Source organism: Pyxicephalus adspersus, chromosome 6 (genome assembly GCF_032062135.1).
Source record: "Pyxicephalus adspersus chromosome 6, UCB_Pads_2.0, whole genome shotgun sequence".
NCBI lineage: Eukaryota > Metazoa > Chordata > Amphibia > Anura > Pyxicephalidae > Pyxicephalus > Pyxicephalus adspersus.
In genome coordinates, this window is record NC_092863.1 from 86,732,265 (window position 1) to 86,757,042 (window position 24,778).

The window sequence follows — 24,778 nt, forward strand, 5'->3', positions numbered from 1 at the left end:
GTCTGTAAAAGGGTTAAAGTAACATTCACATTCTATCATCTTCCTATCAACAGAGCCGAATGCCAGTTTAAGAAACTGTTACTTTAATGGCTGATTCTGAAATGCCAGTAATAAGCCAACATTTCCTGCTAGTCCTGTGTGTCTTCAAGCAGCCTTTCAACTTCCCACAAAACAGAAGAACGTGGCAGTGTTTGAAGAGATTCTCTTCTTCTCGATGAGATAAAGGGAAGCATTTGAAATCATGTCTCTTTATTCTTCATCTCCCTGCGTAAATGTAGAATCATCAAGAGCGGCATTTGTCTGAGAAGGACTTCAGCAAATGAGCAGTGGAAATGAGCTTATGTAGGATCTGACATGAAATGTCACTTGGCCTTATGACAAGTTTAGCTTGGGGCAAGAAATGAACTTCAGCTACTTCTAAATATTAACACATTTTGTTTAGGTCCCAAAAGGAACTACAGGCAACCCCTATCCTGGGTCAAATCTCCTCCTGTTGTTTAATACATCTTAAAAACTTGATTTCTGGTTGGTCTACCATAGCAGCCAATCAGAAGCCAGGCCAGCAGCCAGTTAAAAGCTGCCAATGTCATTGTCTCACCAACTAAAAATAAGTTGCCACCCAGACTGAAATAGAGAATAAATATTTTAATGAGAATTCTGGTTCTAATGACAGTTGTCTAATCGGGCATTGCCTTTACATTAAAAAGTTTTTAAGACTTCCTATTAGGCCTTATGTTTGCATCAATTGTGCAGCAAGGGAGCAAAAATTAAGTGCCATATAATCAGGATTCAGTGACAAAAGGGGCTGCCACATTCAGGACTTTGCTACAGTAAGTAGAGACATGTTGTATGGGGAGGCAAAAATCATCAAGCACCAATATATAGAAGTCAAAGTAAACTATAAGCATGAATTTATAAATATTAAGAGCCAAGGGTAACAATGCATATGGGGGTCTGCAAAATTACCGAAACACATTACCCAAAAGTCACATTGATTGTGAATATTGTTTCCACATTAGTTTGGGATAAAAGTCTAAAGCACAGTGTCACAGACAGCAAGGTCTTTCTATAAATCTTTTAAACATAAAATGATACGTCAAAATGCCAAACAGCCTAGACAGATTCTGTGACAAATGACCAGTGCAATTTGCTGAATATGCTGATGGCATTTTGACCAAAAAGCTCTGATACACAATTTATTTTGTTTATTATAGTATATATTTTTCCTGTGTACCTACAAACACAGTATTGACAGGGAATACTATTCAAAAAGCAAATCACCAGTAAAGGTCCATATTATCATTGCCATGCTGCCAATGGCCATCAAAATAATAGACCTTTGTTTACAAACTCCACCTCTTGTAATAATGGTCCTTGTCTTTTCAGTCAATAATTGCTAGAATGATTTATGGGGGCAGTATGTGACTTCTCTTAGCTTCCTCTTACCCCTACAATTTTCTTGTTGAATTCAACCCAAAATGTTATTGTCATTGAAGCTACATGATGCACTAAATAACTCTCCTTCCCAAGGAACTTGACATTAAGATTTCTGGTGGTTCAAGAAGGACTATGTATTAAAATAATGACATTTTCCACAAAAACAGTTGTATTTGCAACCTAAAACTAGAGCAATGAAACTGTTGTTGTTGATGAAGGCGAGCCGAACTGCGAGTGGCAGAAATCCAAGTAAATTCATATGACATTGTATTTTTAGACTATTCCATATTTTTCATTTATTGGTTGAAGTGGTTGAACCTTAATTTTGGTTTTATGTTTTAGTGGTCAACAAACCAAAATTGTATTGTATTTGTTACTGCAAAACAGTTATTTGTTCAAAAAGATTTAACAGCTTGTTACAAGTTACTTTGTTTTAAATTCCAGAGCCTCCTATTGGACAGATGCATCCACCACATGGTGTCACACCCCAGAAGAACAGCAATCTCTTAGTCATCATTGTGGTCACTGTCGGAGCAATCACTATTTTGGTCGTAGTCATTGTAGCCGTAATCTGCACAAGGAGGTCGTCTGCACAACAAAGAAAGTATGTAATTTTTTTTTGGTTGATCACTTTTGATTATTAAACTCCGCCTAGAAAAACTTGATATGTATAAAGCTTTATTAGTTTAAGTTTTTTACATTGATTTCAATTAGGAAAATGAATCATGAGTTAATAACAATTTAAAATTTTCGAATAAAATCTTTCTTATTTTTCTAATTGAATCTAATATGAAAACATAAATGGACCAATAGCTTGCTCAGTTCAGGTGGTCCTATCTGCCTTTGATCCTTTTAAAGTTAAAGCCTGGTTAGACTCTTTGGATATGAAAGGTTCCATCAGTACATTGAGTTCAATTGGTAATGCTTGTCTTTGTTGTCAAATCCATTTGTAGCTGTAGCCAGACTCTTTTAATGCATTAGATATGGTGAGATTGGCTTCAGCCAGTGCCAACAATGCACTTAGCAAGATGATGGCTGTCTGTTTTTGGTCTATTTACATCCATAGACAGACTTTGTATATTCTCCAGATGTAAGGCCACTGGCTTTGAGATAGACACTGCTGGATTTTGGTCCATTTATACCTGTTGGCAGTCTCTGTGCTTTAGCTGAAGAATAGCATCACTATACACATACTAAAGCAGGAGATGCCTACTGTTTTTTTATTTAAGACAAAACTTGTTCCAACTTGGGCTTAGCTATGGAGAACATGGCAGAAGGTAATGTCACCAGTACCCCTGTAATAGCACCCTCTAGTTCTGAGAAGTATACCATGTTATGTATCAACAAGATACTGTCTTTGGTCTGAAAGTAGCAAATGGATGGTAGGACATGGCTTGCTGTGTCCCATGATTTTTTTACCATTGATTGCTTCTGTTTTCTATAAAAAGAAAAAAAAAAGATATGCTTTAAATGTGGATAGAGGTAAAAAGAAGATCCAAAGGGGAAATGTAGTTTCTAAAACCAGGTAAACCTGAATAGTGCCAAGCCTGTTATGATAATAAATCTTATTAGAGGACAAAGGAAAGAAGGCTTTTTATAAGGCACTCTGATTATCTGCTTTTAATGAACCTGGTATACTGAGATCTAGTTCTGAACTTTTGTTATCCAACTCTCCAAATACCCTGGTAAAGCCTTAATAGGTGAAACACGTGGGGAAAGGAGAAATGTCCATATTCATATATACAAATGTACTACTATCAAAATAAGTTAAGTACTCACCTCTAAATATTATTCATCAGTATGATAATACTCATGTATGTTCTTGTTTGTTCTATGAATTTTACATTTTTTGATTACTAATAAAGTAAACAATTTTATCAGTCAATTACAGTGTCATTTAAAAAACCTTCTTTCTTCTGTCCCCTAATAAGATTTAAATGTGGACAATTTCAAATACACTCTGCAGATGTCTATATATCTGTGGTTTCATACTTATGCAGATATTGTATTTCACAACCTCCTCAAATGCTTCCACTATTTTTATTCCCCCCTATAAACAACTCCTGCCATTCAGTGTCCTGAAATAATCCTGGCTGGATCTTTTTGGGCAGCAGAGCAGTACAGCGGTGCCACATTTAGCATCCAGCGAGAAAAACGTTTCTGGATTAGTTAAGAATTATATCTGGGATGACGTCTTTCGGAAGACATTCCCAGACTGCTGTTCCCCAGGTGCTGGCAGGGTAACAAGACGGGGGGAGATAAGACAAGAGAAACAGAATTTCAGCTTCTTGTCAATTTAGATGTTTGGAAGGAAAGAGCATAAATTTTGACTTTTACAAGGTTGTGTACTCGAGAAGCAGCAGATATGTCTCTCTTAACCACTCAAAAACGTCAGGCCTTCCAGACATCCAGCATAGCCCTCTTTTGTGTGTACAGCATTGATTGAAAAAGAAGTATGATACTAAAAGCACCCAATCAAAACACATTTAGCTGGCAGGCCATGCTCTCCAAAAGATTAAATTGTCACACAAGACAACTTTTTTTTTTAAAGAAGACTGAATACTACTATAATGTTCTAACCCAACATAAATTCTGTAAACAGGCCACCCAGATTTGCTGATCAAGTTTCTATTACACCCTGTTCCCGATCCTGCACTTAGGGAAACCTGGTAGTGCCCAGTTCTTTAACTCTACCTAAAATGTACATATAAGGAATTTATCTTAATATGTAATACCTATTTAATTTTTTTTTGGTATTTTCTTACTTTTGTCTTTTTTTTTCTTCTTTCTTTTCTTTTTTTTTTCTTCCTTTTCTTTTCTTAATTTATATAATAACGTAACACATGTGAGTGCAGTTATTTGTGTGTTAGAGACTTTTTCTGTGTTGAATATATTATTATGATTGACAGCTTATCTCCCTGAGGATTCAGATATGAAGAGTATCATCTACCCATGGATAAATAATAAGCATGTGAAATGTTTTGATGACCTGACGTTGTAGATATTTGCCCTCCAGACAAGTTTTTTTTCCACTAACCAACTGAATCCCCAACTGGAAAGTCAAAAATATTTCATTCTTTATGCAGAGTTTCAGATGAATTGCTGTCATTGAAAGTCCTTGTAGTTACCCAGGAGACTTCCAGTGTAAAACTTACACTCTGGATCAGTAAGCAGCTGGTGCTAAAGTGGCATGGCACCTGGCACCCAGCCCCCTGAGAATCCAAATGTCATCATTCTTCAACATCAATATCAAAAAAGTTTTCACAGTCCATCCTGAGTGTCTGCATTCAACGCTGTTTGCTAACAAACAACTCTGCTAAGATCTTATAATCTTATCTAAACTGATCACTGATCACTGATTTCAATGTCAGAAATAACATTGTAGCTATAGATTCAATGTTCTCAGACACATGAACAAATGAACATTTTATCTCAGGCGTGAAAACTTTTTGAAATAAATTTTGAGTAGGTTTAAGTCAGGGTGTAATACTTATTAAAATAGGTTTCTTAATTTTCTAATGCTTAAATTTTTTTTTTGCAGAAAACGGGCCACACACAGTGCTAGTAAACGGAAGGGTAGCCAGAAGGAGCTTAGGCCTCCAGATCTTTGGATCCACCATGAGGAAATGGAGATGAAGAACATAGAGAAGCCAGCTGGATCAGAAACACAGGGGCGGGACTCCCCTCGGCCCAGCTGCCAAGATATCACGCCTGTTAGTCACAGCCAATCAGAGTCTCAGCTGGGTAGCAAAAGTGGATCACATTCCGGTAAGCAGTACTAACAAGCCAAAATAATCAGGAATCAAAAAACATTCTGATTTCTTCCAAAGCAATCATGATTTGCAGTAATAGTCTATAGATGTGAATATGGAAGTCAGCAATAGTAAAAAAAATGTCTCTAGTTATCTAATATCCTGCTTGATGAATTATTCTCTCTATTTTTATTATATGTAAACGAGCGAGGTCTAGGTTATTGCATTATTATACTTTCTTTGTGTTTCTGAAACTAGTGTTTTATGGATAATTGTGACAGTGAAATTAATAAGGATGAATATTTTCTTCAGGTCCAGATACTGATGAAGTTGGAAGTAACATTTCAACTTTAGAGCGATCTTTAGCTGCAAGGAGAGCCACAAGGGCCAAGCTCATGATTCCAATGGAGTCACAGGCCAACAATCCACGTAAGTAAAAAATTGTAGTACAGTGGGGGTTGCTGTTAGGGTACTATCAACCCTTAATGGGAAGAAAAAACACACAAAATCAGGCCTGGAAATCTTTTTGGTCAAAAATTTGTGGACATCTAACCAATATACTTATATGGGCTTGATGGACATCCCTTTCTGTTAAAGCTTTCCAAAACAGTTTAGAACAAGTCTGTGGGAATGTTCATATATTGGGCCTGATCAGTAAAAGCTCTCCAAGGCTTGAGAGGATACACTTTCATCAGTGAAGCTGGGTGATCCAGCAAACCTGGAATGGATTTCATAAAAGTAATTTTCTATTTGTTAGCAAATGTTTTTAATCCTGAACCAGATCCGTTCCAGGCAAAATACCTGTATAAGAAGCCTGAGGTAAAAACTACCAATTCTGGACTGCTAGATTGCACTTGATTTTGGGGCTGCAAAACTGAAAAAGTGAACATTTGATTGATTGATGCCACCGCCCTGCCACTTGAAATCAGAAAAAGAAGCAGGTTGGATGTTAGACTCCTCACCGGTATTCTGCTGCATACCAAGCTCCCTTTAACAATAAGTCAGGGATTACGTACAATAGAAAGGTCATTTGTGCTAAAGGTAAGGTAGCAGATGTTCTGTAGCTATTGGATGGCTACAGGCTGGTACTAAATGTGAAAATCAATACAGAGAGAGGAGTTTGTCTTTAATCTCAGAGAAAACACATGTGATAAAATGTGTCATTGGTGTATTTCCACTCCTATGCAAGATGCTGGTTTCATTAGTTGTCTCTGGAAAAATGTAGAGTACATGGGGACTCGCATAAAGAATTTTTTCTTTTGATCTTTAAGAACGCAGATGGCAATGATAAGAGGGGAGAAGACAGCAAAATAGGTCAAACCTTTCCGTCGAAGTGCTTACAAGCTCCCAAGCAACAACCTTTATTTTCCCTTTTTTTTTTCCACTCCTTTGTGTAAATCTCTTTTTAAGACTTTCTGGGTGAACAGAAGGCTGTAATATTTCTTTGTTCAAAACACTAGCATGTATTTCTCTGTGATGTAATGGTGAAAGGGAGCTAATGGGGTCAATGTAGGCAGGATATGGATTCCCTAGCTTGTGCATTTAAGAAAATCAATTCTTTTATGAGTTCATGCCAAGGACATAGGCGGTAAGGCCTTCCGTCTTCTGGAAAAATTATTGGCTACTGCTTCGTCTGGGATAAAGAAATGAGCAGATTATGTTGTGGCAGGTAGTTTTAAAACTAAATTTGAACAAGCAATATGGGATGGAGGCAAGCTAGGTGTTATTTTTTATTCCATATAGATAGTGTTATTTCTTATAGCCTTGATACTTACCATCAAGGATGCCTTTGACATTGACTTTGTATGTTGTACCTGTGTTAATGTATGTTTTCACTCTCATTCTAAAAACATATTTCATTACAAATGCAAAAGATGTGTGTGTTGTTAATAGCATTATACATGAGCATACTTTGGTTAGGTATATGATAGTTTTTGTTTTGTAGGCAAGTGAAATAATCTACTGATTTCTAAGAGTTTCATTTTCATGGCCTCTCTCCTTGTCCAGCAAGCAATAGACAGCCCAGACCAACTTACTAAATAATCCAATAATAGGCTTGACTGATTCTTCAAACTGAGTAGACAAGATTAATATTTTACAGCACATGTGAATCCTGGCTGGATCATATTTAGTTGTTCAAGGCACTCCAGTAACTCCATTATGTGTTGAACGTACTATGTATTCATATCTGACTATAAAAGGTTTGGTTTGGTCAATGTTCTCCCCTGTCTGTAGGTACCTTTAGATATGTAGCCCCAAATCACTGCAGCCTAAAAACATCTTTCACTTTAAATAAATGTCCACGACTAGATGGCAAGTCCTTCCTCCAGCTAGCAAAAAGTTGATGATATATAATACCATCATTTTTTTTTTAATGATAGGATCTATTTAACTGCAATAGAAACCCTGACTCTGCTGTCTGGTAGGGTTGTATACATTTCAGGACTGCAAAGAAAAACAATTTCTTTGGTGGGTGCAACTTCTCACCTATATTTGTAAATTTTATCAGTGTATCTGTAAGCCTCAAAATATTTTAGACAAATCTCATTTTAATAATGTTTTCTCATATATGTAAATGTCTTTAATTCAGTCCATATAGGTATTTTTTATTTACCCCGGTGTCTTTCTGTAACTTTACATTATCTTCCATGATGTTCTTTTATAAGCAGCCCTTTAAAGCAAATATCAGCTGTCTTAACAGCAACAGTAACACAACACATTGATATAAACTTGCCTTTATGTTGATGCAGTGATAACATTAAGTGACTGTAATTCAATTTTTTGTCCCCACCAAGTAATCCATTTCACAAAGTGCATGCTGGGATTCAGTGTGAACAATGGCACACGGAAATACAGCGGGTGTTGAGGCCAAATCTGTTTTGTTTATATCTCTTTTCCGATGTAAAGGCATTCATTCACAGAATATAAAATGTGACAGGCAGCAGTAAATTGCCTCTGTGATGGAGAACTGCAGAGCTGTAAAAACCCAACATGATTTGTGCAGAGCATTTCAGCTTGCAAACTCTTAACATTAGTGTCACATAGAAATTCAATTGTCAACAAGCTATAGTAATTTCTTCAGGTTTTCAATCAGATCTGATCTCACAGTAATAACTTAAAAAAGAAAATAAGGAATAAAGAATATGTTCCATTGTTTGATTTATTTTCCATACAGAAGACTTTTTTCGTTTGCATTGACAGTGTAATGTTGGATGTATTAGAATTCATTAAAGGGAAACTCCTGTTTGAATCATTCACCAGGAATTTGGGGCATATAGTGTTGGAGTTGGCATAAGCATTACCATAATTCTTAATTCATTGCAGGTTTTGTCATTCAGTTACCATTGTTTGTATGCGTATAGTCAAGTTACCTCTTGAAACAACTGAAGGTCTACCTTGCTTGTCTATAATTTGCCAGTCACTAAACACTGTGCTCCCTTATCACTCAGTGATGGGCCAATGACTTCAATGCAAAGTTTGAATAGATTCTAACCCTTTTCAATCCTATCCATAATAGGAAAAAAAAAGGTTTTGCCAAAGTTGCATCTCAACATGCAACCAAGAACTAGTATGATTCAAGTATACATATTGCCTAGCCAAGTCTTATTTGCTGTGTTTCACCCTGGTGAGTTGATTCACCTTCTGTTCTTGTCCTGGTTACTATAGCCATTGAGGCAGAAATCGAAAATGAGCTGCTGCCAGAACAAGAACCAATAGAAATCTTTCCTGCTGGAGTATTGTTGACACTTGACAGAGTAAGAGGGAAATCACTCCATCTTTGTTGAGATTTTCTCCTACCCTCTGTTGTGCCTATAATAAAGGGAAGAAAAATCTTCCCAACAAGACAAAGGAACCAAAAACCCAACCATAGGGGTCTTAATCCTCTCTTACTCCATCCATTATTAGAATATAAAATGTTGATCATGCATACATTTCATGGTTTAAATTTGTGGAGCTATTCATTGAAACTTGACCATGTTGTTAAAAATCTTCATATTAATTTACAGCTTGCCACTTCAAAGACAACCAATCACATAATTATAGGAGAAATATGGCCCTGTGTCTGGTTTGTTACTGAATTATTTTAACATTTACATTTTATTTTATTTTACAGCGGTCGTTAGTGCTATACCAGTTCCCACACTAGAAAGTGCCCAGTATCCAGGAATTCTTCCATCACCAACTTGTGTCTATCCACATCCACAATTCACTCTTCGTCCCGTACCCTTCCCTACGCTCTCAGTGGATCGGGGGTTCGGCCCCAGTCGAGGTAGGAAGTTTCTTAAAAAAGTACATCATTGCAAATGTATTCAAATGGTCAGTATGTTATACTTTACATTTGGCTATTGTTCTTTAAACTGACTTAAAATTGACATTTTTTAAAATAAAAGACTGTGGCTTTTAACAGGCAGTAGGGTAAAATTCCCTTTGCTATGTTCTCTTCAAAGCCACATGCAGTCAGAAGGTCATTTAAGAAATTCCTTCTTCCTCCTGAGTTATGACACATTAGACTTCAAACACACAGGACTTCAAAGGCTTATGAAAAAATGTTGTGCGGCTTTAGAAACAAACAACATCACAAACCCCACAACGTTTTTGCAGGAAACAAATCGCCCTTCAAAAGGCGAGCGAAGACCACTTTGATAGAGGTAGTTGTGAACATGTGCACCTTGAACACAGCTGAGCAGTGGAAAATGAGGGTCAGTTGGGAGCCATGTATAATTACACTTTCCTCAAATTCTTTACAGTCAATAAGCAGAAGTGACTTACCTTTCAGTATCGGCTGGGATCAACTGTGCGTAACAACGCCATATTGTCTGCCGTAGCTGCAGATGACACAGAACTTTATAAGTACCCATACAATTTTACAAAAAGCCTTCATTACTCAAATGTGATCTTTGCCAAAAGAAGCTTGTTTGACAGTGCCCCAGTCTTATTATTAAAGTACAATGCATAGAAAATGCTTGCATAAAATGTAATCGATTGCCCCTGAGGGCTACAAAAGTCTTTATTGGTAAAAATGGTGCATAATATCGAAGATAATGAATTATCTCAGGGGCCACAAAAAATGAGCCTGGCGCCTTTTTAATTGTTCTGCAATCGCAACCTTAATACGAGTATTCCAAGCAACAATTTCACTTTTCACATTTAAAAGAGTGCTTTGTCTATCATTTTGCAGCAATTACTTTTTAAGACTTCAATAATTATTAAGTAATCATCAGGGGCAATTTAAGTTAACGAACTTTGGGGCAAGAATAAAATTTGGTAATAACCTTCACTGTATTTTTTTCCTTAAAAGATGCTGAACATAAATATAAGTTGGCTCATGTAAAACTGTTTTAATAAAGTTAATGGAAAATTCAGCTTTATTTAGTAAATAATCACATGCAATAAAGACGCAAAGATGGCTTGGAAGCATGGGTAATAATTAAAGCCCAATTGAAGTTTTGGTTTAAATTAGCTAAAGAGTTTTAGGTACATCAAACAAAATTTGTTTTACAATTCATTTTTTTAAAAAGCATCCACAGATTGAGTAGAAAAATCTGTTCCTTTGTATGCATGCTGTATGTAGGGAACTACCCTTGTACTCTTTTTGCAAAAGATGTTGATTACATCTCATGCTAAGTCAGACTTTTTAAATCTCCAATTAACAAAGTTCATGCTCCTTTTTGATTGCAAAGCTTAAGCTATGCCTCTATCAGACCTCTGCAGAGAGACCACTTATTCCATATTCTTTACAGCAAGCTGACAGGGAACAAGCTTTTTTTTTTAGGCTTTGGCCTTAAGATGTTGTACTCTTGCTGGTATTTTGCATCTGGAATGTATTTAGCTCATTTAAACTGAAGGTTGGGCATTAGGGATTTCTTTTTGAATACTGGCATTGCATAGCTTATACAAGCTGTCAGATGTCCCCAAGAGATATAACAAATTTTCTACTGGTTTACCCTCCAGCACTGTAAAGATAAAATGACTTTTAACTGCTATTTATAGTTCTTTATGGAAGAAGGTTGTGCTGCTAATTTGTGAATAGTAATACATCCTGCTCTGGTTAAACCCTGCTATGTTTTTTTCCCCAGCAGTAAATGAACCTGCGCAATCCCAGCAGTCATCTGTGATATCCCATGCACAGCCGGAACATCCGACCAATGAGGATGCTCCCAGCAGCCGAACGATTCCTACCGCCTGTGTCCGGCCGACACACCCGCTGCGCAGCTTCGCCAACCCCTTGTTACCTCCACCAATGACTGCAATGGAACCTAAAGTTCCCTATACACCGCTGCTATCTCAGACAGGTAACATTGGACTGCAATAAATAAATGTCAAGTTTGTGTTGGCCTAAGGTTTAGTATGCTGAAACACTATATGAAGGTAAAACCTGATTTTGACAGCTTCAAGAAATCATCCAAATGCTTTGAAAAAGTTGCTTCAAACTCATAATTACAATTAGGTTTAGAAAAGTCCAAGTGTGTACATAGGTTTGTCCGATTCTGCTGTGTACCAGCTGTGGGAGGATAAAATAAGGGTTTGCTTATACTATCAGAATTTTAGAATGTATTCAACAGTTTTGCAAAATGATAATTTGCCTAAAGTTCAGATTTAACTTTTTGACAATTTTACCAAAATGATTTCCGTTAGTTTTACCTTTTCTTCCTTGACTTTGTCATACGCCCCAGAAATCATTTCATTCCCTTTGGTGTCATAAATATTTTATGAGCGTTTTCAAAGACTGGGTTTTCTTATATGTAAAACTGTGTCCTCCTTGTGCTTAATCTGGAGATAAGATGCCCGAACCTTCCTCTCTTTCTCGCTCCTTAACATTCTATTCTGTCATTCCTCAATAATAATCATAAACACGGCTATATAAGTGATTTGGTTTAGTCCGCTTTCAAGTAAATTGAAAACTGTTTGATGGAGTGTTAAGCCCGCTGCATTATGGATTCAACATAAATTCTTTACTTTCCCCTTTTACAAGTGAAAAATTCCCTTAAGCTACTAAAATAATCATCTGCATTTTGAGAAAAAAACAGGTTTAAGGAAGTTTATAAGCTTATGGAAGAATTTGATCTTTTTCTTAGATTGCATATCGTTTTTCATTGCGTTTTCATCGCTCTTCCGTTAATGCTTTCTGTAGAATTATTTCTACTCAAGTGACGTTCTTAAATGTCCCTGCGCAAGCCTGAGAAAACCAAAATAAATCCATGTTCAGATGTTGATAGGTCTCCTATTAATATTGATCAGGTATGCTGTATTTAAAGTGTAGCTGTTGTGCAAATGTTCTTTTCTCATTATCTATGAGTACAGATTACTTGTTAATTAAAGCATATGTGTATTTTAAAGTGAATCTTTGCTCAGGAACCAATGTTTAATATATTGAACGGAGAAACTAATCAATCACCTAAGACTCTACTCAGTGGGGGCTTTGCTGCAGGAGGAGAGGAGGGGGTTTGCTTGGGTAGAGTTGCTGAGGAAGGCAGTTTGAAGCAGAATTTTTCTGGAGGTGGTGTATTTACAGTAGTTTGTTGCCTCAATATAGTCCAAATTGGCCATTTGTTACATTCATATTAATATAATTGGCTGTTTTCCAGCTGTGCATTGCAATGGTTGCATATTTGTGCAGTTGGCATTGTAACAGTTGGCCCTTGCCCTGTGTTGAATACAATTGCATATTGACACCCTGTGTCCTCCTCTCTTCTTTTTTATAACATTTTGGGGAGGTGTTGTCTATGTCCCAGAAGTGAGATGGGAGGGCAAATAAGTGGTAATTTTAAAGCTGTAGAACCCCTATTTAAACAACATTATGGCATAGAAACTGGAGCCCTGAGATCACTTGTCACCATGTTTATATGGTTTTCCTTTGACCTTACCTTGGTTTAGAATGTTGGATTTTTTATCACCACAATAGAGACATTAGATTCATGTAAAACATTCAAAGTTCTTTTAAAAAAAAGCTAAAATTTACAGGAGATAAAAAAAAATTTAGTAAAATTTAATATTACTCAGAAGTAATGGCATCAAGGTTTATTTTTTGGCAATAGACTCTTGTTAAAATTGCTTTTTGCATGATTTTATTTAATTAAATAGACTTACTGTGTTTTCACATACACAAAAATAACTTACAGAGTTTAGCCATGTCTGGGGCAGTTCCACTAGAAAGTCACTGACCTGCACCTCTTTGTGCTTCCCTAAGAACATGAAAAAGAAATTAAATGCATGAGTTCCGTACTGTTGTGTCCTCGGAGGAGCAGAGGTTGATGTACATATTATGTTTGGTTAAAAGCTGTGGCTGTAACGCAGAGGGAGATCTCACGGACAGCTGTGAGGTTGTGGTGAGTGGGTTTATGTAATTTTCTCAGAACAAGATTGTAAAAAATGTCTTTAATTGTTCTTGTTCAGGGCTGGATGCACCTGGTGGGCAAGTGTGTGCTTAGAAAAATATAACGCATCTGGTCTACAGCAGAGATGGAAGTGTGTGGGTGGGATTAAAGGGAACCGGTTGGTTTGCCCAATCATCCAACTGCAATATTCTCTGTCTGAGCACATATTTGTCCTCCAGGTTTACTGTACAGTCAGTAACACACATCAACAGGCCCTATTTCCTTTCCATGGATCCAACCCAGCTTATTGACCCTTTGGCTGGAGACCCCTTCAGCCATAGGAACTCCTCAGTTTTGACTAGTCCTGGCCACAGCTGGTTACACCAATAGTCTGCAATATAGGTCCTCCAGGTGCACTCTTAGTACAACCTTAATCCTCTTATCCTAGTTCAAAGGACAACTGGAGTTTTTGCACAGTCTGTACAATAACTCAACTGTACAATAAGCTCCAACAACTTCTAGTCCCCTTCCATAGGTCACCATGACTGTTGTGCAGCTAAAGCAGGAGCAAAGTTTATATCAAAGAATCCCTCCCCTCTCTTCTTCGAGAGCCGGAGTCCTTGATAGAGTATCATTGATTGAATGCTATGGAACAGATATATACACTAACAATAATCTTTTGTTTTTTTTGTAATTTTTTTTTATGTATGAAAAGTTGAATGCACTCTAGTAACCCTGTGGGAATCTGAATAACAGTTAAGAGCAGCAGCATTTTTCCAAATCGTTAGTTTAGACTCTAGAATAGTTTATCTGCGAAGATGCTTTATATATCTCCGCTTTAGAGTGCCGAATATGTATAGGATCAGTGGGCGCTGAAGCATACAAATGAAAAGAAGTTAATTAGATCTTCTAGTGTTTGAAGGAAAGGTTTTGAATAAACAGAAATTGGTTGGATTTCATTTCTAGAGCTGTCTAAATCTAAATGTGAAAGCGGAAGAGAAACCGATATATTTTGTCAGTGCAAATATACGTTAAATCCTCAGCAGATGTCACCTTTTTTCAGACCCGTCTTATTCCTTCCACAAAAATCAATTTGAAATATCAATATTTAATAGGCTCAGCCGTCATCAGCATTGATAGCTTTTCATCACAAAAGCAAAGGAAATAGTAAGGTGTTAGTGACAAAAAGGTTGTCTGCTGTCATTTTCTAGAAAGGAAAATATGGTAATTATGTGGCATGGGGTTTATTCCATATTAAAGTTTATAACGTCTTGTTCTGTGTATACTAAAATATAGAAAATGTGGATGCAAACCAAACTTCCAAAACCTTATATGCCAGCAGTTGCCAACTGGTGGTCCGCGATGGACCACCAGTTGGCAACCAGTTGGAAATTTTGATGGGCCGCAGCTTTGGTCGTGTGCCCCCAAGCGCGGTCAGGAGATGGACCCCGCTGGGGGGGGGGCGAACTGGCCAGAGCCGCGGACCACGTCCCCTATACAGATCGCAGGCTCTGGGAAGTGGGTGGGTTCTGGCATCATAATGTCACTATGGGGGAAGTTACTTCCCCTTTGAGTGACACCCGGCTCCCCGCAACATGCGTGATCTGGAGCCGGTAAAGTTAGTGGTCCGTGGGTCCAAAATGAATAGCAACCACTGTTATATGCCATCTAAAACATAATGAAATGATATCCTGTGCAAGTCAAACTGGACTTTTAGTTTAGAGTGGTGGGCAGTACATAAAAGTGTTCTGCCAGTTGTCCAGGTTGGACACTGAATGGATAATGTATACCTGGAGAACAGTTTGATCTTTTTCACACATGCTTTGTAATTGAACAGTGGCCAGATCTCCATGAAAGCAAGGAGGACTCCCAGCCCTGACCAGCCCACCTCTTATATAAATGGACCCTTAAATGCCAAAACACTCTTGTGCAGCTACACAAACTGCACAAAATAGTTATGTAATTGGCTTACAGTAAGCTTGTATGTTAAAATGTTTTCCGATGTGACAATCAAGATAAGGAATTGAGATTGATTCCTCAATTTCCTACAAACTAGCAAGGATCTCAGTGCCAATCATGCAGCTTTCTAACCTTCCAATAATTGCCTTAGAATTGATATCCTTATGAAAAAGAAAATAAAAATATTCCTCAAAATAAGTTTGTACATTTTTGGTAACAAGCAACATAGAAATCTCTGCATCTTCCCTTTTCTTTTACTCCCTGGAGAGAACAAACAGCCACCTTGGTCATTGGCAAGCCCTCATTATTTATAATTACACGGCTGCAGTTACGGTAACACCAGCGAGATTAATACAAACTGGCACTATGTCTCATTGGAAAACAAGAGCATGCTTGAGCTGAAAATGTAAATGTTTAAAAATTCTATGCATTGTTTGGAATATGCTTATTGTGCAAGATACTGTTGTAGGTGCCACTGGAACATTGTATTAATGAAACAACAGGGGACATTGTTAAAAGAGAGTGAACAGGGGTTATATTCAAGACTCTTAGGGGGTTATTTGTCAGTGTCTGAAGACCAAATACCTGAGACAATACAGTTGTAGAGTTTAAGGCTTAGTAACACTGTACACTTGTAAATTGGAAATGTAAATTTTACCTGCTCCGCTTAAAATTTTATTTTTAAAATAATTGCGACAATACATTAAAATACATATGCTAGCTTAAAACTGCAACATCTGTATATTCTGTTAAAATTCATATACTGTACATACTGTGAACTGTTTACAGTCAATGATTTATACCATTATTTACTCTTCTAAAAGGTAGCACTACTATTTTCAACAGTTGTCAACATCCAAGCATGGATGGTCAGGTTTTGCATACATTTTTCATATTTTTCAGCAGTGCATTTGGTAAAGTTGTTTAGAATGTTATACAAAAAATGGTAAAAAAAATTACTGAGAGTAAATTGCTTGTATAAGGCTTAAAACTTGATTTTTACACAAAGTTTTCATATGTGCTATCTAGGTATTGCTAGAGTGCTTTCTTAAATGTGATATCAAGAAAAATAGAGCTTCAGTCTTTCTGGGTTATTACAGTTTGGAAAATGGTGGGTATTAAAAAAGGTATAATTTGTTACCAATGTACCCAAGCTGGTTATGTTTGCAAGCACGTGCCCAGGCTTTGTTTGTTATCACAGTCATTAGCTGATGGAAATTGTCTTCAAGAATGAATTGCCTTCAAGAATTGTATGTAATATATTGGCAACCTACAGTCTTTGGATCAAATGGCAACACAATCTCATTATGTATTTATTCCCCGTCCCACCTCCCACTGCTCACTATCATGCTTATAGTAATTACTTGGGATGACGAGCAACCTTTCTTGGCGTGCAATCGGCATCACAAGTTCAATTAATTCCTTTTACTTTCAGCCTCTTCTACATGATGACATTTCACTTTGCCCGAAGATGAGAGTTAATAACCAGCATTATTTTCTGTATTGTATCTCATAAGAATGAGAGATTCTCCATCTTTTGCATCTTCCAGAATCTGACACTGTAGTACTTTGTTGCGTTATTTAAAACATCAAGTTTTTTGCACTTTACATTGGAATTCATCTTGGAATTTAAATTCATCTCACGCCTGAGATTGTTGACCCAGCATCTTGTCTGGGTGTGATGAACTAAAAAGCGATTAAGAATCATTTTCTGCCTCACAGTGAAAGGGTAAAAGCATAATTAGCAGGATGACTGTCATCTAAAATGCTAAATGGTCATATTTTCATTTCTTCGTCGTAAGATAGCTGGATACAATTATATAAAATGAGTTTTCAGTGCTAGAACCAACACCTTGTGTGATATTTATGTCATTGAATAGCATTGAATTAAAGTAATTGACTGTCAATTAGCAGACTGAGTAAAACAAAAACACTGTTACATCATCCCAGAACAGATAGGAAGTTACCTTTGAAGGGTGAATCCATGGGGGCAGGATAATCCTAGCAGGAATTTTTGGAGAGACAGTGTAACTTTTCAATTGCCATGAAACCCAACCTTACCATTTTACTGGATTTCCTAGAAAGGATATCATAGTCTGTCCTTTTTCTTTTTGCATGTCGCTGTTGACCACCAAGAACCCAACTTTGCTATTACAAACCAGTGACAAAAACAAGTGTACGTAATGTTACTCCTAACCCTTATCTAGTAATGTGAGGGTCTGAAACATTTGAGTTTCCCCTCACCCAAACCCTAAAAGTTAAACTATTAGTTTTTCCATATACTTAAATCAGAAATAACCCAATAAATTTAAAAACTGTAACCGGGTTGGACCATTATTTCTATAAAATATTCTTACCAGTTCCATCGCAACCTCCTACATCTTCTTCTCTTCCTGCTTTTGATTATTGGTCATTTTAATTGGTTGGGCCAGGATGACATTCTTTCACTCCTTGCACCCACAAGGTAAGCCGGGATGCGTTGACGCTCACTGTTTTTGAGAGTTCTCTGGAGTGATCAGGCACGTAAGAATGATTATTGCAGAAGGGACATTGCCTGTCTCTTTCTGCAAGAATGCTGTGCCAGTTTCACAATATTTAAAAGTGGAACGTTAGTTGCGCTTCGAAACAGAACTTTGGACATTCTTAAAAGTTTTTTAATGGCAAACAGTGTTGGAAATTACTTTGGTATTGCCGTCTTGCAGAGCAGGTCAAACAGGGAAAAAAAGAATCAGCCCAGCCCACCAATCAGTGCTGATAAAGAATCAAGCTTATTAGTGTGGTTCATCTCCTGTCACTGTCCAATCAGAAACTGGTAGAGGAATACAATCTGTGTTACTAAACTGCAGTAATGAAAACACAGACAGTCTTTTCTTAAGGCACTTTGATAAAAGCGGGAGACTGGGACTATGATATCTGGCATTCAAATAAAAGGTATTTAAAATACTTGGTCAAATTTTGTTAAAGGTTATGTTGTCAGGAACATTAATTACTATGCTAAAAATGTGTATTGTTGCTGAATTTTAATACCATTTTTGTTTGTTTTTTAGGGACCAGCCTACCTAAGCCACAAGTAAAGACAGCATCGTTAGGGCTGGCGGGGAAGGCAAGATCTCCACTTCTACCAGTTTCAGTCCCAACAGCCCCAGAAGTGTCAGAGGAAAGCCACAAACATACAGATGACCCAGCCAGTGTAAGAGCACATTTCCATATACTCAATCAATCATTTTTTATGTCCCTATTTATAACTACATTGTATCAGTATTGTACTCTACTTATCACATCACATATTTAATCAGACCTTTGCATTAAAGTTTAATTAATCACAGGCACAGCATAGTTAGTATTAGAAGCTTATGGTTGCTTATTCCTGTCCTGGCGCAGCTACTGTCTCCTATCATGACATAGGGCTGCCAAGAGGAACCACTGTTCTCTGTAGGGGACCAGAAGTATGATAAATCTCATTGAAATACAAATACAAATGATTCAGTGGATTCTTCCAGCAGGAGCTTATCTACCATACAGCAGGGAACAGCTGGGCAGCCAGCAGGAAAGGCAAGTCTTAAATTTCTATTTTGTCGATTTGTACATTTTTAATTTTAGCTTAATTAATGAGGTGAAGCAGTCTGGATTTCATCCAATCAAATGCAAAAAAATCCAATTTTTATAACTTATGATTAGGTGCTCTTTGCAAAGTGAATCCTCACTTAGCTTCACCTAAGCTAACTAATACCTTCACCTTCACTGTAAATAATTTATTTACAAAATGAACGTGCTCTAACCCTTTTGCCAATCAACCCCAATTTAAAAAGGTGACCCTAATTTTAAAGCCGAAAGACACTCTTTAACATAGAAAGCACTTCTGGATTTGGCAGTTCCCAGTGAAGCAAGGTTCATATATACTTGAATAATAACATATCCAAATATCAACTAAGGTACTTATTTTTACCTGAAAATTCAGGAAAATTCTATGATTCGAATATGAGTATTTGTACTTTTTGAGTTGATTATGATGAGTCACTTGCTCTTTAATGATCTTTTGTGCAAGTATGTTGCCCACCATTAGGTGGCACTGTGACCTCATGTCAAGTGTGTAACAAACTCATGTAAAGTGTATAACAAACTCATGTCTCTTGTCTCCCATGGCTGGATTTTTACATGAGGACACAGCAATATCTACTGGTGTGACTTATATTAAAACTGAGTTTCTTTTTTCTAACAATTTGAAATGATTTAAAACTCTGGTTTTAACTTGAGTATTTAGGGTATATAGTAATACAAAATTTTTTTTTAACCCATAGGTATACGAACAGGACGATTTAAGTGAACAAATGGCCAGTCTGGAAGGTTTGATGAAGCAGCTCAACGCTATCACAGGCTCCGCCTTCTGAATTCGGATTGGCTCTTTTCGCTGCCACCAGAGCTTGGAAAAACATTGCAGAGCAATGTACTTTTAGCTTCCTCTCAGTGGCAGCCAAGGGGTTAATGGGACATTTAGGAGCATTGCAGCATACTACTGTATTAAATCTCACCAGTGAAAACATCCGCACAGACCACACAGGAATAACCATGGATTTATTACATCAAGAATTCTCATGACATCTGGGAATAATTTGTTACTCTGGAACTCTTTCATCAAATCATTTTTATTTTCTCTGAAAAAACGTCTGAAGGGAGTTTGATTGAAAAAGCTACATTTTCTGAAAGACAAAATTCAAGAACACCACAATGCCATACTCAATATTCTTCTAGAAGGAAGTAACATTGATGACAGGCTTAGTGTCTCTTTTTGCTGCAGAAAGCAAGACCCCAAGGCTGGGGGGGGGCAATGCTAGTGAATAAAGTAGGGAGATCCCAGCGGGCATATATTAGCCAGTTTTCAATACAGGAAAATGTATTCATGGAGCCAAGAGATGAACATGACCGCAAGGAAACTTGTATTGTCTTAAGTTGGTTGGCAGTGACACCATGTTACCAATATGGCAACGTAAAGAGAATCTTTGCATCTAAATAATCTACCACACATGCATTTTAGATGGATTTGGGGGAACAGCCCCATCAATTAATGCTAGGTATGTGATATTTCTGAATTTTTCCTGTACTGGAAACTCATAAAATATAGACCTATGAGCTCTTTGTCAAACAAGTCTACTTATATATGACAAGTAGCATCAACGGCATTGACACAAATGGTTCTGTTATGCAACACAACACAGACAAGGGTGATGTTCCACATCTCACAACCAAGCTCAGTGTATTATTATATAACGATCAATTGAATGAATTATACAGCACAGTGGGCTGATTTACTAAAGGAAGGTAAACTGTTCACTTACCAAGGTAAATTATCCTGTTGCAACTTAGCAGAGTGAATGCACTTTGCAAAGAAAAACAGGATTTTTCCTTGCACATGATTGATTAGTCAAAGGGAACAGAGCTTAATTTTTGTACTAAGCTAAGTGCATTATCCCTTGTAAAAGGATAATTCACTTTGCTATATGAACAGTCTATAGTCCTTCAGTAAACCAACCAAAGAGAATGTAAAGAGCATTGATTAAGTATAAGGTGCTTTAATTATTTTGTAGCCTATTCAATAGGTAGGTACAGGAAAACCACATAGAAGTGAGGTGCAAACATGGTCCACTTGCAACCAATAATAGTATGATCATTGCAAAAACATTCTTTATGCTGGACTTCAGTAAATATTAATGGCACATCCTGTACAGCAGCCTACCAAATCTCTCTGGATTTACACTCAATATCTCGCACAAAGATTGCAGAATGCAAGGCGTATAAGCTGCATTAACTCATAGAAACCAATCAGAAGTCTCTAATCCGATTGTTTTTTCTGGGAGTTTGTGTTTCATTGGTGCCCTTTGTATTGTATTATTTGATCAGTCTCTGTCTATTTTGTGTTATTTTTTCTTGGCGCCATTTTATACTAAGACCATCTATGTAGCGTGGATTCTACAAAATAGATCTTTGACCTGAAACGTACCCATACTTATGATTTATGTCTAGCACTAGTCACTAGAAATAGAGCACAGATGAGCGGGTAGAGAACACTGTCTGTTATCGTCGCCATAAAATTGATACTATATATCATACAGTGTCACACAGACATCTTGTCTCTTTTTATTGGTTACATTTCCAAAGTTTGTATACAGCTGGGTGACTGTGTCAATAGATAAGCTCAGTTTATTTCTCTTTTTGGAAAAGTTGAACAATGTTGCCAGTGAATTTCCAGGAGCACTTTAATGCTCATCCGGAATATGTGAACTTTCTGATATATAGTACCGTCTTCACGGATCACAAGTCACAATATATTCAATGATGATGTTGATAATGCTGGAATGGATATTCCTTCTGGCTATTTCTCGGACTAGAAGATCTTTTGGAATTCGTTTGGATAGAAATATGGAAGCTCATCTTTTTCTTCAATAGTTACTGAGACATTGAGCTGTTCACTATAAGTGCAGGAGGGCCAGTCCCTGGGCTAGTATAAATAATATGTGTTGGGCTGCTAGCTCTGAACAGAAACACTACACAAAATTAGAGCCGGACCCAGTCAGTGACTGCTGTTGGGCTTTATATAGCTGTTATCCATGACAGCCTAGGTCAGGGGGAAGTCCTATTTGACCTAATTTGTGTCTCTAAGATGACATGAGATATAGTAGTTAGTAAAGCAGGGGAAGGCAAAAGAGTTACACTACCATTACTAATAAAAGACTAGGTCACATCTCCCATATTTCTTACCTTTCCATTCAAACTTAGATATTAAGAAAGCTGTTCAGTTTTATACACAAGGGACATTTCCAATTCATAATCTGGAAGAATAGGTTCACTGCATGGTGTCCAATCAGTATAGACTTGCTTTCAACTGCAGATTCCATATATACCCCATTACCCCCCACAATAGTATTAGAGCCTCACAATACTCACAATTAGGACATTACCAGCTGAATTGTGAACAGTCAGGGGTATGATTGGTGTCCCAAATACCCAAAGTTCCAGAAATTAGCTTCAGTTAATTTGAGCATTAATATTGACAGTAGAAGGTATGTGAATGCTGCTTACATGTCATAGAGAAACATGAAACTATAATTTGTCCACGTTGGCTATATTAAACAACCACATGTTCTCAGAAACAAACTACTTAAAGGGTTATCCTACCGTAACATGATATTTCAGTCTATGGTAAATGTTGGAGATTTGTCAGATCTTTCTCAGCGTGATGAGATCTCCAATATTTCTTGAGCAATATAGGAATCTGATATAATAATCTGGTATAATTCAATCCCCCATTCCCTAGCTACCATTTAAATTTGAATTGTTTTGGTGGACTAACATTAAACCCATGGTAGTCCTTATCAGGATCCAACAATCTAAAAACAACTACCAAACTTACAACCCCTTATTTCCAGGCATACTTCTAATAATGTTTTGGGAAGTCTTAGTATCGGTTAAACATTAGGTATTTTAAGTGTACTTACAATAATTTTTAAGAGGCTGCTAGTATTATGTTGCCATTACAGACTGGGCAAATACCTATCTCTTTCTAAAAACCATGAATATTATTGAATGACATAGTAAAAGACAATGCAGAGTTGTCCACATCAGCCAAAGGCCAGCTTTTATTAAGTGACTGCACTCACTTGATAATAACTGATTGCTTGGTTTGGGCAACCTCACCCCATTGTTTTATGCATTGTGTTATGACAGAATTTACTGCATATTGGAAAAATATATACATTTTTCAAAAAGGCTATTGACGGTGTTACCTATCCATAAGAATACTTGACTGTGTTTGAAAGATATTCCGTTACGCAGGGTGTTTTTCTTATATATTTTTCTACTTTTAACCGTACAATATAAGACAACAGTATTCCTAAAAGAATGCAAAACTATCACAAAAAAACACATAACATAATAGACTGTTAAGGTTTTATTCATTCCCGTCTGATGCAATATTTCCTCGGATTTGTGCCATTTTTGGTAAAATCCACACAGAACCAATGACGACCACATTCAACAGGCCATTTGGTCCAGTACAGAAGATTGGGATGAACTTAGAATTGGTTGCTGAATAAAACATCAAACTTGTGAACATTGTACATTTATAGTGAACTTGTAGGGATAGCAATATGAAAGCTGCAATTGTTGACATCCGTGCTGCCATCTAGATCTTGGCTACACTTATAAGTCATTGACTTGAAACAAACATGCAGTTTATAAAGCCATGGCATACTAAGTAGTAATTATATAAAGTAAGTCAGAAATGGCTGCCTTTCCTATTGCCATTCTTGCAGGTTTATTTACTTGTGGAACACCACCAGTTTGCAGTTTTGTGTTCCCGACCAAAGTAGGGTATCTTAGGAGGGTTCTTGGAATTGAACTGGATATTGAAATGAGCACACAATGGTCAATGTTATTCTCACAATATAATCAATGCTCTTGTTCATGTATTAATCTCTTAGTGGATATGACTTCAATTATTTTATAATTTGTAGAATTTTTACCATTGTCTTTGTTACAACCCTGTCATTGCATATCTCAGAGGTTTAAACACACCATCTTCATGCTATATGCTCCAGTCATGACTAGTGTGGGTCATCTGTCACAGTATGCTGAACCTACTACAGCTCAATGGCAGTGAGGTGGTAAAAAAAGAAGATGAATCCATTTTTTTATAACTGTAAAATAATTCCGCCAGCTCTGGACTTTGCAAGCTGGTGGCAGGGTGGGGGAGGGGTTGGGGCAGCGGGGTGTGCTTTTTTATAAGTATTATTTAATTTATTATTTAGAATGTTTCCTTTTAGTTAAATTATGGTAAAATTGGTAACTGATATGAAATAGCTGATGCTGGGTTTGAGAATTGATGTGCATCCTACGTATCTTGTAGAAAAGTAGTTTAGCTCATCACACTATTGCAAAGCATTTCTGGACTAAACCAACTGCTGATACACAAAATCTTTTTTTTTTTTTGCAGTGGTTGTTGTGTGTCATGTTGTAAAAAACTTTGTAGCTGTAAATCAAGAATTATTTACTAAGACTATGCATTTGACTGTAGCTGTACAATGTGTCCAACGCTTGAAAAGATTTCTATATTATGTTTAGGTTCCTCTTGCTTCCTGGAAGAAACAGATTTTGCCTCTAAACAGCTCTTTTCTGAATGAATCGGAACTCCCTACCCAACATACCTTCCTAAAGTTGGCCTAACTACAAAAATATCTGAAAGTAGAGTGCAATTTTATCAACTCCACCAGGGATATAAAAGAACAATCAATATTTCAGTCATGTAATGGCTTGTGTCCCTAA

The 24,778-nt window shown here is 37.0% G+C and overlaps 1 protein-coding gene across 1 annotated transcript in view; it reads left to right on the top strand.

Moving 5' to 3' along the window:
• DCC (DCC netrin 1 receptor) overlaps window positions 1-24,200 on the top strand; it is a 420,583-nt gene extending 396,383 nt beyond the window's left edge. Inside the window, exons 23-29 of the mRNA XM_072413974.1 lie at window positions 1,882-2,041; window positions 4,979-5,205; window positions 5,502-5,618; window positions 9,304-9,459; window positions 11,267-11,482; window positions 18,511-18,653; window positions 19,762-24,200. Coding sequence (XP_072270075.1) covers window positions 1,882-2,041; window positions 4,979-5,205; window positions 5,502-5,618; window positions 9,304-9,459; window positions 11,267-11,482; window positions 18,511-18,653; window positions 19,762-19,851 — 1,109 coding nt within the window. The 3' untranslated portion in view covers window positions 19,852-24,200. The remainder of the gene's footprint in view (window positions 1-1,881; window positions 2,042-4,978; window positions 5,206-5,501; window positions 5,619-9,303; window positions 9,460-11,266; window positions 11,483-18,510; window positions 18,654-19,761) is intronic.
• Window positions 24,201-24,778: the final 578 nt, after the last annotated feature.